This window comes from Bombina bombina, chromosome 3 (assembly GCF_027579735.1).
Source record: "Bombina bombina isolate aBomBom1 chromosome 3, aBomBom1.pri, whole genome shotgun sequence".
Classification (NCBI taxonomy): domain Eukaryota; kingdom Metazoa; phylum Chordata; class Amphibia; order Anura; family Bombinatoridae; genus Bombina; species Bombina bombina.
This window is the reverse complement of record NC_069501.1, coordinates 707351603-707366441: the sequence shown is the minus strand read 5'-3', so window position 1 is coordinate 707366441 and position 14839 is coordinate 707351603. Positions and strand designations below refer to the sequence as shown.

Sequence of the window (14839 nt, the reverse complement as noted above, 5' to 3'; positions counted from 1 at the left end):
ATCCTCAGACATTGGGCTCAGAGAGCAACAATTTATATTTAATTTGTTTTCTAGCTAAGCATGTAGCACAGAATTGCATAAAAAAAAAAAAATATTTGCATCTAGGCATAGCAAGCATTTGTCAAAAAAAGAGTATTGGTTCATGTCCATAATACCAAATTAAAAATTCCCAATTGTAGACATTTTTGAAATACTCACTTTAAGAATTTTTAATGCTACAATTTGGCTGCCAGAAGTCTCTAAAACGATTGTATAGTAGCTAGACATTGAACAAATGAAGTCAAATGCTTGTGCAGTTATGTTAAAGTGAATCACACAAGTTACTGACTTCAGTACAAACATATGTGGATAGGATCAATAAAACAATGGTATGATTTCAAACATACTAATAATAGTTATGACTCTTCATAACTAATTGCAAAACTCAGATTGGGCTTTATCAAAGTGCTGAAAAATGGCAACTAGGTTGCGCATAAAGAGAGAACAGAGAAGTGGATGTTATATGACTGTAACATCCACTTCTCTGTTCTCTCTTTATGCGCTACCTTGTTGCCATTTTTCAGCACTTTGATATAGCCCAATCTGAGTTTTGCAATTAGTTATGAAGAGTCATAACTATTATTAGTATGTTTGAAATCATACCATTGTTTTATTGATCCTATCCACGTATGTTTGTACATAAGTCTGTAACTTGTGTGATTCACTTTAACATAACTGCACAAGCATTTGACTTAATTTGTATTTATACACACCTACTCAATGTTTATCACGGTCACTATGGTAACTGTTTCCATGGTGAGAATTGTACACACACTATGTTGACAGCGATACACTTCTTAGGTCTCACAGACAATTCTTTATATGTTATAATTTAATTGAATGGTGTCACTTTAAGTTATGTTTTTCTTTATATTTAACATGCTTATGTTAATACAATTTACATAGTTTCACCTTTGGCGAAAACCGGAAGTGATGTAGTTGAACTTCCGGTTTCGGCTTTCACTGTGGAATGCAATTTGCGTTCCAAACTCGTAATAATTGGGGCACTTTTTTGGAGAGCACTAGATTGGTGTACTGGTTTGTATTACACACTATAAAAGAGTTCATTTATTGCACTGTTGTATGCTGATGAAGGGGTTGTTAACCCCGAAAACGTTCCATTAAACTTGGTGTGAAAAAGACCTGTGAGTGCATCTCTGGTTTGTGTATGCATTTGTATCCTTGCACCCAGGCTGCTGTCAACTTGGAGGGCTGAACTGGATTTTGTTTTATGTTCAGGTAAACCCAAATCCTTGCTTGCAGGGAAAAGTACCCGAAAAAATAATTTAATTTCTTCAGACATCAAACGTTACCTCCTCCATTGACAGAGGCAAAGAGAATAACTGGAGATTATGGGTAGGGAAATGACTCTTAACAGCTTTGCTGTGGTGCTCTTTGCCTCCTCCTGCTGGCCAGAAGTGATATTCCCACTAGTAATTCAATGATGTCGTGGACACTCCATATCCTGAGAAAAATGTATCAGGTAAGCATACATTTTGTTTTCTTTTTAAGGCACGATGAGTCCATGGATTTCATCCTTACTTGTGGGATTACGCCTCCTGGTCAGCAGGAGGAGGCAAAGAGCACCACAGCAGAGCTGTATATATAGCTCCTCCCTTCCCTCCCACTCCAGTCATTCTCTTTGCCTACATTAGTGATAGGAACTGGCAAAGTGAGGTGTTAGATTCTTCAATCAAGAGTTTATTATTTTTAAAAGTAGTGCCAGTGAGGGCTACTTTGTTCTATGGTGTAGCCTAGACCAGATCAGTCTCTACAGTAGAGCATTTGGTGGCTTTAAAGCAATGGGAACTTGTGGGGCATGATTCTCACTGCGCCTCCCATACTGATGCTGCTCTGCTGGTAAAGTCTGAGGGAAGAGATACTCAGTACTTTGTTTCTCCAACATTGGTGTGTCCGGTCCACGGCTTCATCCTTACTTGTGGGATATTCTCTTCCTCTACAGGAAATGGCAAAGAGAGCACCCAGCAAGAGCTGTCCATATAGCCCCCCCTCTGGCTCCGCCCCCCAGTCATTCTCTTTGCCGCTCTGAACAAGTAGCATCTCCACGGGGATGGTAAAGAGTATGTGTTAGTTGTAGTTTTTTATTTCTTCTATCAAGAGTTTGTTATTTTAAAATAGTGCCGGTTTGTACTATTTACTCTACAACAGAAAATGAAGAAGATTTCTGTTTAAGAGGAATATGATTTTAGCAGTAGTAACTAAAATCTATTGCTGTTCCCACGCAGGGCTGTTGAAACCAGAGAACTTCAGTTGGGGGGAACAGTTTGCAGGCTTATCTGCTTCAGGTATGATCAGTCATATTTCTAACAAGACATGTTAAGGGAAAACTGACAGTCTTCTAGCATTAAGGGGTAAGTAAGCCATTTTCTTAGACTCATAACAGATTAAGGCTTATTAATGGGCTCTATACTGGTTGACACTATTGTGGGCTAAATCGATTGATTTATTTCATATTTAGATGGCTTTTAGAGTTTTGTGTAATTAAAAGCACTTTTGGGAACGTTTTTATTCGCCTGGCATTTAGTTAGACTACTATTTCAGTCAGAAAGGCCCCTTCACTCTGGTATGCAGAGGAAGGAGGCCCCGTTTTTGCGCCTCAATTGCGCAGTTTACTTCCATGGCAGTGCATGCAGCTTCATGTGAGGGGTCCTGTGGGACAACTGGGAGGCGGATTATTTGAGTCGTCAGACTTTTCATCCGGGGGAGTGGGAACTCCATCCGGAGGTTTTTGCCCAGTTAACTCATCTATGGGGCATTCCAGATATGGATCTGATGGCGTCTCGCCAGAATGCCAAGGTTCCTCGATACGGGTCCAGATCCAGGGATCCCAAGGCAACACTGGTGGATGCATTAGTGGCGCCTTGGTCGTTCAACCTAGCTTATGTGTTTCCACCGTTCCTTCTCCTTCCCAGGCTTGTAGCCAGGATCAAACAGGAGCAGGCCTTGGTGATTCTAATAGCCCCTGCGTGGCCACACAGGACTTGGTATGCAGACCTGGTGAATATGTCATCTGCTCCACCATGGAAGATACCTTTGAGGCAGGATCTTCTAGTACAAGGTCCATTCGAACATCCAAATCTAGTCTCTCTTCAACTGACTGCTTGGAAATTGAACGCTTGATTCTATCTAAGCGTGGGTTTTCTGACTCGGTTATAGATACTCTGGTTCAGGCCAGAAAGCCTGTGACTAGGAAAATTTACCATAAGATTTGGCAAAAATATATCTGTTGGTGCAGATCCAAGGGATACTCTTGGAGTAAAATTAAAATTCCAAGGATACTTTCCTTTCTACAAGAGGGCTTGGATAAAGATTTGTCAGCTAGTTCTCTAAAAGGACAGATATCTGCTCTGTCGGTTTTGTTGCACAAATGTCTGGCAGCCGTGCCAGATATACAGGCGTTTGTACAGGCGTTAGTCAGGATCAAGCCTGTCTATAGACCTATGACTCCAGTTCTTCAGGGGGTTCCTTTTGAACCCATGCATTCCATAGATATTAAGTTACTATCTTGGAAAGTTCTGTTTTTGGTTGCTATTTCTTCTGCTAGAAGAGTTTCTGAATTATCTGCTTTGCAGTGTTCTTCTCCCTATCTGATTTTTCATGTAGATAAGGTAGTTTTACGTACCAAGCCTTGTTTTCTTCCAAAGGTCGTTTCTAACAGGTATATTAACCAGGAAATTGTTGTTCCTTCTCTGTGTCCGAATCCAGTTTCTAAGAAGGAACGTTTGTTACACAATCTAGATGTGGTCCGTGCTTTAAAGTTCTATTTAGAAGCAACAAAGGATTTCAGACAGACATCATCCTTGTTTGTTGTGTATTCTGGTAAGAGGAGAGGGCAGAAAGCTACTGCTACCTCTTTCTTTTTGGCTGAAAAGCATCATCCGATTGGCTTATGAGACTGCCGGACGGCAGCCTCCTGAACGAATTACAGCTCATTCTACTAGAGCTGTGGCTTCCACATGGGCCTTCAAGAACGAGGCTTCTGTTGATCAGATCTGTAAGGCAGCGACTTGGTCTTCTCTGCATACTTTTGCCAAATTTTACAAATTCGATACTTATGCTTCTTCGGAGGCTATTTTTGGGAGAAAGGTTTTGCAAGCCGTGGTGCCTTCCGTTTATTTAACCTGGTTTGCTCCCTCCCTTCATCAGTGTCCTAAAGCTTTGGTATTGGTTCCCACAAGTAAGGATGAAGCCGTGGACCGGACACACCAATGTTGGAGAAAACCGAATTTATGTTTACCTGATACATTTCTTTCTCCAACGGTGTGTCCGGTCCACGGCCCGCCCTGGTTTTTAATCAGGTTTGAAAAATTTCTTTATACACTAGTCACCACGGCACCCTATAATTTCTCCTATTTCTCTCCTAACCGTCGGTCGAATGACTGGGGGGCGGAGCCAGAGGGGGGGCTATATGGACAGCTCTTGCTGGGTGCTCTCTTTGCCATTTCCTGTAGGGGAAGAGAATATCCCACAAGTAAGGATGAAGCCGTGGACTGGACACACTGTTGGAGAAAGAAATTTATCAGGTAAACATAAATTCTGTTTTCCACAGGCCAATGGAGGAGAAATTGAGAGCCTCGCAATCCGGGTGGGCTGCCTTACTGCCGGGCAGCAATTTAAGGTAAGTGCTGATTGTTTTTTTTTTTTCTGGGGACACTCACAGAATGATTGGCACTTCTCTATTAGGGGACACTTGTATAACATTATCCCTAAGTGAAAGGTCATGTTTGGCAGTGATTGCAGGCACTGTAGGGCTAGGAGATGTGGCTCTAATTTAATACTAGCATCTGTCAACGGCTTTGGTGTATTCTAACAAGCCGTCTGGAGAGTTAGTTTTTTTTTCTTCCCTTGTTCGACTGCATGTATGGTGTCGCAGAAGGAGGATGTTATCATGGATATTTTTCCTCTGAACGTTTTATTACATAACTGAAGGCTTGTTTATCCCTTATTAGGTTGGGCGCTAGTTCTCCCGGCGGCTCCACTTGTTATAATTTGACTGCCCGGGAGGTTTAGCTTCTTAGGCCCACGATGGGCGGCGCTTTGTCGCGCTGCATTTTTGCGCCCCATTGTTGGGGCATCTGTGCTCTATAAAGGCTTTATTCAGTGTTTCTAGCTGGATGGGAGGTTTTGCTTATTATGGCAGCCATAATTCTCCCGGCATTACTAATAGCCGCACGGGAGATTTATTTCTTCACGCCCACGGTGGGCGGAGCTATCCTACGCATCTTGGTGAGTCTTTGTTAATATCTCTTGGGATCGGACAATTATAGTGGCTTTTTTCTCTGCTGCATTTGTTGTAAAAACACGCAGCAGAGAGACTTGCTCTGTCTTTAGAAGTTTTTTTTTCTGGATACTAGATGTTTGCTTTCTATTTTGTGGGCAATACGGTGTCAAGTCTCCTTAGGTTCTCTGAGGTTTGAGGATGGTTCTATAATCATAATAACACAGTTGTTTTCAAACAAAAGGGTGTTTTCAGTTTCTGTATGCTCTAAATTTCTTACATATTCCTGTTCTTGCAATAAACTTTTTGTTATTCTAAGTTTGTTTCTATTCAAAAGAATAACTAGTTATTGTTCAAAATTAAGAGACAGGAACATTTGTTATGCGTTCATTTTCTGAAGGAAATGTATTAAGTAATAATTGCAGACGCATGTAAATTTCTTCTGCTCAGGAAAGTAAACTTTTTCAGTTTTAACAGTTAAGAGACAGTAAGTTTGCGTGTGAATTTTTAGTGTGGTTAGCACAGGCCCTAGCAACCAGAAGGTTGAGAGTTTAAATCCAACTAAGGTTGATGGTTTCTAATAAGACATGGTTTCTCAGTCTGTTTTTAAAAACTTTGGGGAAGAAAACTTTGCTAGAGGAATTTTTTCAGTATTTGCTATTCGTAATGGTTCCTACATGTTACTGAAGGAGGAAGATACTTTGGGGAGTTCTTTTGGCTATCCTGGGCGATTCCAACATAGTACGTCCAGTAAAGACATTCCCTATATTTGCAAAACTGTTTCCCATAGCCGACTCGGCTAAGAAGGCTGGACAAACATTCCCTAATGAGGGACAGAGTTGTTTCAGCTTAACTAAGTTAACTACTATACCCTTACAGGATAGTTGGACAGAGATAACAAGTGGGATGTACACCAGGGCTTACTATGGCAACCAGCTGTGTACTTGGAGACCGTCACTAGTGTGCCGGCATATTGGTTTGATGCATTGTCTGATGCTACCAAGTCAGAATTTTCCCTGAGTAAAATCCAGGACAGGATAAAAGCTTTCAAAATGGCTAAATGCCTTTATTTCAATTTTTCCCTTCAAGTTATCAAACTGGGAGCATAGGTTGCTCTGTTCCAGCTCATAGTGCCTTATGGTTAGAGCCTTGTTCTATGGTTATATGCTCTAAGTCTAAGTTTTTGGTGATTCCTTACCAGAAGATGTTGTTGGGCCCTGGCTTGTCTGAATTAAAAAACAAACAAAAAAAAAAACACAGCATGACACATGCCCCAGATCCGGGATCGGGTCTTGTAGGGGGCTGACTTTCCGTCTTCGCTCATGGTTTGGTTCGAGCTCAAGAGTTTTCCTACCAGAGGCAGGTTTCTGCTTTCAAGTTTGTCTGTGGATCAAAGGAGAGGCGTTCTTACACTAAGCAGGTTTTTTTTTTTAATCCTAATCTGGTTGTGGTTCCCAAAAAAGTTGGAAACCTTCAGACCACTTATTGGATCACAAGAGTCTAGTCAAAATGCTTAGTGTACTGTCCTTCAAGATGGAAACCATTCATTCCATTCTTCTCTTGATCCAAGAGGGTCAATTAGGCAACAGTGACTTTAAAGGACACGTACCTTCATGTGCCATTCACGTGGATCTTTAAGTTCTAGCGTTTGCCTTTCTGGAAAAACGCTTCCAGTTCGGGTCTCTTCCTTTCGGTCTTGCCACAGCTCTGAGTTTTCACAAAGGTTCTGGGTTCGCTGTTGGCGGTGCTTCGGTTCCGGGGCATTGCATTGGCGCCCTATCTGGACGACATCCTAGTCCGGGCATCATCCTTACAGTAAGCAAGTTTCACATGGACATGGTATTATCCTTTCCGCAATCTCACAGGTGGGAGGGGAATTTGGAAAAGTGTTCCTTAATCCCAAGCACAAGGTTAACTTTCTTGGGAATCGTAATAAATTCCGTATCAATGTAGATTTTTCTGACTGAGTTAGGAAATCAAAGATTATCGAAACTTGTCTAGTCCTTCAGTCCACTTCTCTGCCTTCAGTGGCTCAGTGCATGGAGGTAATCGGGCTGATGGTGGCGGCAATGGTCATCATCCTGTTTGCTCGGTCTCAGCCCTCTACAGCTAAACCTGCTCAGCCAATGGAATGGGGTTTGTGTAGATTTTGTCTCATTGATTACTTCTGGATCAGGAGACAAGGCTCTCCAATTGTGGTTGTCTCGGGATCATCTTTCCCAGGAGACCTGTTTTCGCAGACCATCTTGGGTGATTGTGACAACAGACACCAGCCTTTTGGGGTGGGGAGCAGCCTGGGACTCCCTGATGAATCCGGAGTCTGCACTCAGTCAGTCTGTTCTCCGTCTGAAAATTATAGAGCTGAGAGAGATCTACAATGCTCTTCTGGCCTGGCCTGGCCTCAGTTAGCCACGGTCCAGTTTATCAGGTTCCAGTCGGAAAACATAACGTCAGGCTTACATCAATCAGGGAGGAACGAGGAGTTCTTAGCAATGACGGAGGTGGTCAAAATAATCTAGTGGGACGGAAGTCCACTCTTATCTCTCGGCGATCCATTTCCCAGGGTGGTCCATTGGGAAGCGGTTTTCCTGAGCAGGCAGACTTTTTTTTCATCTGGGGGAGTGGGAACTCCGTATGTGTTCTCAAACATAGTTTTCAAGTGGAGCCAATTGGAATTGGATTTCTTGGCGTCTTATCAAGCTCTTGAGATGCAGGTCAAGGTCTAGGGACCCCCAGACGGAACTGATACATGTTCTGGCAGACCCTTGGATTTTCAGTCTTGCATACCTATTTTCTCTGTTCTTCTTCCTCGGGTAGTTGCTCGAATCAAACAGGTGAAGGCATCAGTGATCCTCATTGCTCCTGCGTGGCCTCGCAGGATTTAGTATGCTGATCTAGTGGACATGTCCTTCCTGCCACCTTGGAAACTTCCATTGAGGAAGGACCCTCTCATTCAAGAGCCCTTCCTTCACCCAAATCTAGCTTCTCTGAAGCTGACTGCTTGGAGATTGAACGCTTAATTCTATCCAAGCAAGGTTTTTCTGATTCCTAGGGACCTTCATTCAGGCACGTACCTGTAACTAGAAAGCTTTACCATAAGATATGGCGCAAATGTCTTTCTTGGTGTGAGTCCAAGGGTTACTTGCGGAGTAGAGTTAGAATTCCCGGAATTTTGTCTTTTCTCCAAGAGGGATTGGAGGAGGGTTTATCGGCAAGTTCTCTGAAGGGTCAGATCTCTGCCTTATCTGTTTTGTTACACAAGCCGTCTGGCTGATATCCCAGATGATGTTCTTCTCTTTTTCAGGCCCTGGTTAGCTTCAGGCCTGTGTTTAAACCAATTGCTCCTCCATGGATTTTGAATTAGATCTTCAAGGGGTTCCATTTTAACCTATGCATTCCATAGATATTAAGTTATCTTCGAAAGTTTTATTTCTTGTTGCCATTGCTTCTGCTCAAAGAGTGTCTGAGTTTTCGGCATTATAATATAATTCACCTTACTTTATTTTTCATTAGGATGAAGTGGTTTTTTTCGTACTAAACTTGGTTTTCTTCCTAATGTTTCAGACGAGAACATTAATCAGGAGATTGTTGTTCCTTCCTTGTGTCCTAATCCTAAGACGAAACGTCTTCTGCATGATTTGGATGTAGTCCGTGCCTTAAAATTTTATTTGCAAGTGACTAAGGACTTTCGTCAATCGTTTTCTCTGTCATTTTTTTCTGGACAACGTGAGGGTCAGAAAGCTGTGGCTACCCCTTTCTTTTTGGCTGAAGAGTGTCATCCGTTTTGCATGTGAGACTGCTGGCCAGCTTCCTCCTGAAAGGGTTAAAGTTCATTCCACCAGCGCTGTTGCTTTCTCATGGGCATTTGAAAATGATGCTTCTGTTGAACAGATTTGCAAGGCTGCAACTTGGTTCTCTTCACAATTTTTCTAAATTTTACTAATTTGATGCCTTTGCTTCGGCTGGGACTGTTTTTGGGAGGTTCTTCAAGCAGTGGTGCCTTCTGTTTCGGTTCCCTGTATTGTCCCTCCCTTTTTCATTGGTGTACTCTAGCTTTAGTATTGTATCCCACAAGTAAGGATGAAATCCGTGGACTCATTGTGTCTTTAAAAAGAAAAGAAAATTTATGCTTACCTGATAAATTTGTTTCTTTTTAGACACGATGAGCCCTGTTCTGAGACAGGTTATTATTTTGTAAACTTCAGACACCTCTGCACCTAGGCTTTTCCTTTCTCTTCCTAACTTCGGTCGAATGACTGGAGTGGGAGGGAAGGGAGGAGCTATATATACAGCTCTGCTGTGGTGCTCTTTGCCTCCTCCTGCTGACCAGGAGGCGTAATCCCACAAGTAAGGATGAAATCCGTGGACTCATCGTGTCTAAAAAACAAATTTATCAGGTAAGCATACATTTTCTTTTTCTCCTTTTAATGATTCAGATAGAGCATACATTTTTTTTTTTTATTTTTTTTTTTTAAAACAACTTTCCAGTTTTCTTCTATTATCAAATTTGCTTCATTCTCTTGTTATCCATTGCTGAAGAGACAGCATTGCACTGACAGGAAGCTGAAAATATCTATTTAGCCAAATAGTCACAAGAGACAAATGTGTGCAGGCACAAATTGGCAGCAGCTAGTGTATATGTGCATATTCATTTTTTTAATAAGGGATTTGAAGAGAACAAAGCACAGTTGAGTGAATTTAAATGTATTAAAATGACATGCTCTATCTGAATCGTGCAAGTTTAATTTTGACTTTCCTATCCCTTTTAAGTAACTAACTTACTCCTATTAATTTCTTTGTTCTCTTGCTATCTTTATTTGAAATGGGAATATAAATTATAGGAGCCATCCCATTTTTGGTTCAGCACCAGTGTAGCGCTTGCTGATTGGTGGCTAAATGTAGACACCAATAAGCAAGCACTATCCAATGGGCTGACTCCTAACCTTTACATTCCTATTTTTCAAATAAAGATACCAAAGGAACAAAAAATAGGTGTGAATTACAAAGGTGCTTAAAATTGCATGCTCTATCTGAACCATGAAAGAGAAAATTTGGTTCATTATCCCTTTAAGCTAAAAATTCAAGCTTCATTATTACCCCATATAACTACTAGGCATATGCAATGGTAAATGGCCACTTGTTCCCTTTGGATATTTTTTTTATAGCCAAATTGATTCCTGTAAAAGATCCCCACTCTAAGATCTGTGCAAATCCATATCTTAGAGTGGGGATCTTTTACAATCGGCTAGGAAAATATCCAAAGGGAACGAGTTGCTGCCTACTTCCGCAATTAGATCCTCACAACGGATCCGAATGCACATACCTTTTAATAACTACCTACTCAGTAGCTGTTAAATTACTTTTGGTGTATAACAAAAAATAGGAACGTGTTATCTCCTATTCATTGGAAAACATGGTAACAAATGACAAGTTCAGGTAGAAGGAATAATTGGATATTAAAAGTTATATATAATTTCCAGTCTAGAAGTCCCACAGACATGGTTCTGTAACGGCAACTGTGTAAAGGTGTCAACCCCTTGGCTAAGTTTGACACCTCTTTGAATGCTTTATATACGACGATGTAAGAAGTCACTTAGTATCTTTGAGAGAGCATGATATAAAGTGCAAAATGCTTCAGATAACATAGGTTGTATCGGAGTGTGGTCGAGTGTTTTTAAACTATGCTAAAATTATTTTTAACTATTTCCTTCTGCATCTATTTTGCTCTAACATAATCATATAATGCACATCCAAAGGCGAACACGAAATGGTCATTGATCCTATGTGAGAGTTGCAAGTTATTTAGGGAACAGTGTTTTCCATACGGAAGTATGTGTTTTATTGTTCCTAGGACAGGTTAGGTGGTTCTTTGGGAAAACATATTTTCTAGGCAGGGGAGAACATATTTTTAATACTGTAGAGTCTGCTGCAATATAGACACCAACCACATTTCAGGAATAAGAGCAAATATATTGAATGATGGCAAGAGAATTAAGTGATCGCTCCCATTCTTTGTCAAGCTCTGCGTCTTAGGGTTAAAAACTAAAGTGGCTGGGGAGGTTGAGGGACATAGATACTGTTCTCGCAGTTACTAAAAAGTGTACTAAAAATGCAAATGTGTTGCAGAAATCACCACTCCTACCTTATCTAAACCAGAATAGCAAATACATGGTTAACACTGGTATATAAAACCTTTTCAAGACAATGATTATAAGTGGCTTCTTCTTTGTACAAGTATTATTTGCATGGCCTGCAATACAGACCAAAGTATTTAATTCAGTCATTTTAGTAAAGTGTCAACATCTCCAAATAAAGGGACACACAAGTTTTCTTTACACACTGCTGGTTATACAGTTTTATTAATAGAATGTAACTGACGTAGGCTTTCCTTGGGGCAAACATTGTATCCCCAGATGAGACTGGATGTAGAAGTGGTGTAGGGAACATGGAAGGGCCCTAATGTGGCTGGTTAGCCTTTTATAGACAAATTTTGGATCCCTAAACTAACAAATGTTTTTTTTTTTTAGGTCTGCGATACTGTGACAGTCGTCATATGAACCTGGATCAAATTGGCTGCAGATTTGCGCAAATGTTTCTGAAGATTTTTTTTCTGTATATACAAATGTATTTTATATTTTTTTTATATATTTGAAGTGTCTAAATAAAGCCTATAACTTGTACTATCTGAACCTCGTTTAATATTTAGAATATGCAGGCATTAATAAGGTTTATGCCCAATGCATTTTTTTTCTGGTTTGGCCCTAAATCAAGCAACCTACATTATGAAACAAATGAGGCCATCAAAACTGTGTATACCTGTACCAGTTTTCATCATTTTCAATGAAGGAACGTTTCTGTGCTAATTTAGCTGGGAATGTATTGCATTGTATTGCACCAGATTTATACTAAATTTTTTGTCACTATTAATGGTAACAAATTGGGTTTATCATTAAGTAAATTTCTTCTACAAGATACGAGTCCACGGATTCATCCTTGTGGGATATTATCCTCCTGCTAACAGGAAGTGGCAAAAAGCACCACAGCAGAGCTGTCTATATAGCTCCTCCCTTGACTCCAACCCCCAGTCATTCTCTTTGCCTATGCTAGTAATAGGAAGGGTAAAGTGATAGTGGTGATAAAATGATAATTTTAATTTCTTCAATCAAGAAGTTTTTTTATTTTAAATGGTACCGGTGAGTACTATTTGTCTCAGGGAGGATATGGAAGATTTCCCCCTGAAATTGATGATCTTAGCAGCAGTCAACTATGGTTCCCACAGATCTGAAGGTAATATGAGAAAACTCTTCAGTGTGGAGGACGGTCTCATGCAGCAAGCAGCATTTGAGGTATGTTTCAGCCCTTTTCTTCTGAGGAAACTTAGTATATCAGAATTGGCTGGTTTTGGTTCCTTATAGTGGGAACAGGGTAAGCAGTAGTCCTGTAAATGAAAAAAAAAAGGGTGTTACTGTCCTACTGGGTGTTTTACTGACATTATTGCATCAATTAGATACGCAGTATTTAATATTGACACTGGGGTATTTTACAAAATTATGGCATAAAATAAGTTTATTGATAAAGAGGACTTTATGTTGTGCTTATATGTTTGGGGACCACATGGCTGTTTGTAACAGCTTCCCATGCGGTAGATTAATCAACTAGTGCGACATCAATTATGGGCAGGGCCTATTTTCGTGCCTCAGATGCGCAGTTTACTCTGAAGGAGGCAGACATTAGCTCCGGTTGGGCCCTATCTGTGTGTTATACTATCCGGATTGGTGTAGAGTCATTTGGCAGTTATCTGGGGGCAGGTAGGCGCCACAGCAGAGCTGTGGCGAGGTGCAGGGGTCGTTATTTAGCAAATTGAGTTTTGTTTTGCTTTATGTTCCTGTAGGTGGTAAATTTCTGCTCTTGCATGTGGGATGCTATAATTTTTGGCATCTCTGTATATCCATACCTAGTTTTCTTTCATGTAATTAGCAAGAGTCCATGAGCTAGTGACGTATGGGATATACATTCCTACCAGGAGGGGCAAAGTTTCCCAAACCTCAAAATGCCTATAAATACACCCCTCACCACACCCACAAATCAGTTTTACAAACTTTGCCTCCTATGGAGGTGGTGAAGTAAGTTTGTGCTAGATTCTACGTTGATATGCGCGCCGCAGCAGGTTGGAGCCAGGTTTTCCTCTCAGCGTGCAGTGAATGTCAGAGGGATGTGAGGAGAGTATTGCCTATTTGAATTCAATGATCTCCTTCTACGGGGTCTATTTCATAGGTTCTCTGTTATCGGTCGTAGAGATTCATCTCTTTCCTCCCTTTTCAGATCGACGATATACTCTTATATACCATTACCTCTACTGATTCTCGTTTCAGTACTGGTTTGGCTTTCTACTACATGTAGATGAGTGTTCTGAGGTAAGTAAGTCTTATTTTCTGTGACACTCTAAGCTATGGTTGGGCACTTTTGTATAAAGTTCTAAATATATGTATTCAAACATTTATTTGCCTTAACTCAGGATCTTCAACGTTCCTTATTTCAGACAGTCTGTTTCATATTTGGGATAATGCATTTGAATAAATCAATTTTTTTCTTACCTTAAAATTTGACTTTTTTCCTGTGGGCTGTTAGGCTCGCGGGGGCTGAAAATGCTTCATTTTATTGCGTCATTCTTGGCGCGGACTTTTTTGGTGCAAAAAGTTTTTTTTTTCTGTTTCCGGCGTCATACGTGTCGCCGGAAGGTGAGTCATTTTTTACGTTTTTTTGCGCCAAAAGTGTCGGCGTTCCCGATGTGGCGTCATTTTTTGCGCCAAATAATGTGGGCGTCTTTTTTTGGCGCTAAACAATATGGGACACTTTTGTCTCCACATTATTTAAGTCTCATTATTTATTGCTTCTGGTTGCTAGAAGCTTGTTCACTGGCATTTTTTCCCATTCCTCAAACTGTCATTTAAGGAATTTGATCAATTTTGCTTTATATGTTTTTTCTATTACATATTGCAAGATGTCCCAGATTGACACTGAGTCAGAAGATACTTCTGGAAAATCGCTGCCTGGTGCTGGATCTACCAAAGTTAAGTGTATCTGTTGTAAACTTATGGTATCTGTTCCTCCAGCTGTTTGTAATGAATGTCATGACAAACTTGTTAATGCACATATTTCCTTTAGTAATGTTACATTACCTGTTGTGGTTCCATCAACATCTAATACTCAGAGTGTTCCTGTTAACATAAGAGATTTTGTTTCTAAATCTATTAAGAAGGCTATGTCTGTTATTCCCCCTTCTAGTAAACGTGAAAGGTCTTTTTTAAAACTTCTCATTTTTCAGATGAATTTTTAAATGATCATCATTCTGATTGTGGTTCCTCTGGTTCAGAGGATTCTGTCTCAGAGGTTGATGCTGATAAATCTTCATATTTATTAAAAATGGAATTTATTCGTTCTTTACTTAAAGAGGTTTTAATTGCTTTAGAAATAGAGGATTCTGGTCCTCTTGATACTAAATCTAAACGTTTAAATAAGGTTTTTAAATCTCCTGTAGTTATTCCAGAAGTTTTTCCTGTC

General features: G+C 40.4%; 1 protein-coding gene across 1 annotated transcript in view; it reads left to right on the top strand.

The window, feature by feature from the left end:
* RPAIN (RPA interacting protein) overlaps positions 1-11958 on the top strand; it is a 66524-nt gene extending 54566 nt beyond the window's left edge. Inside the window, exon 7 of the mRNA XM_053707512.1 lies at positions 11806-11958. Within this exon, the coding sequence (XP_053563487.1) occupies positions 11806-11835 (30 nt within the window). The 3' untranslated portion in view covers positions 11836-11958. The remainder of the gene's footprint in view (positions 1-11805) is intronic.
* Positions 11959-14839: the final 2881 nt, after the last annotated feature.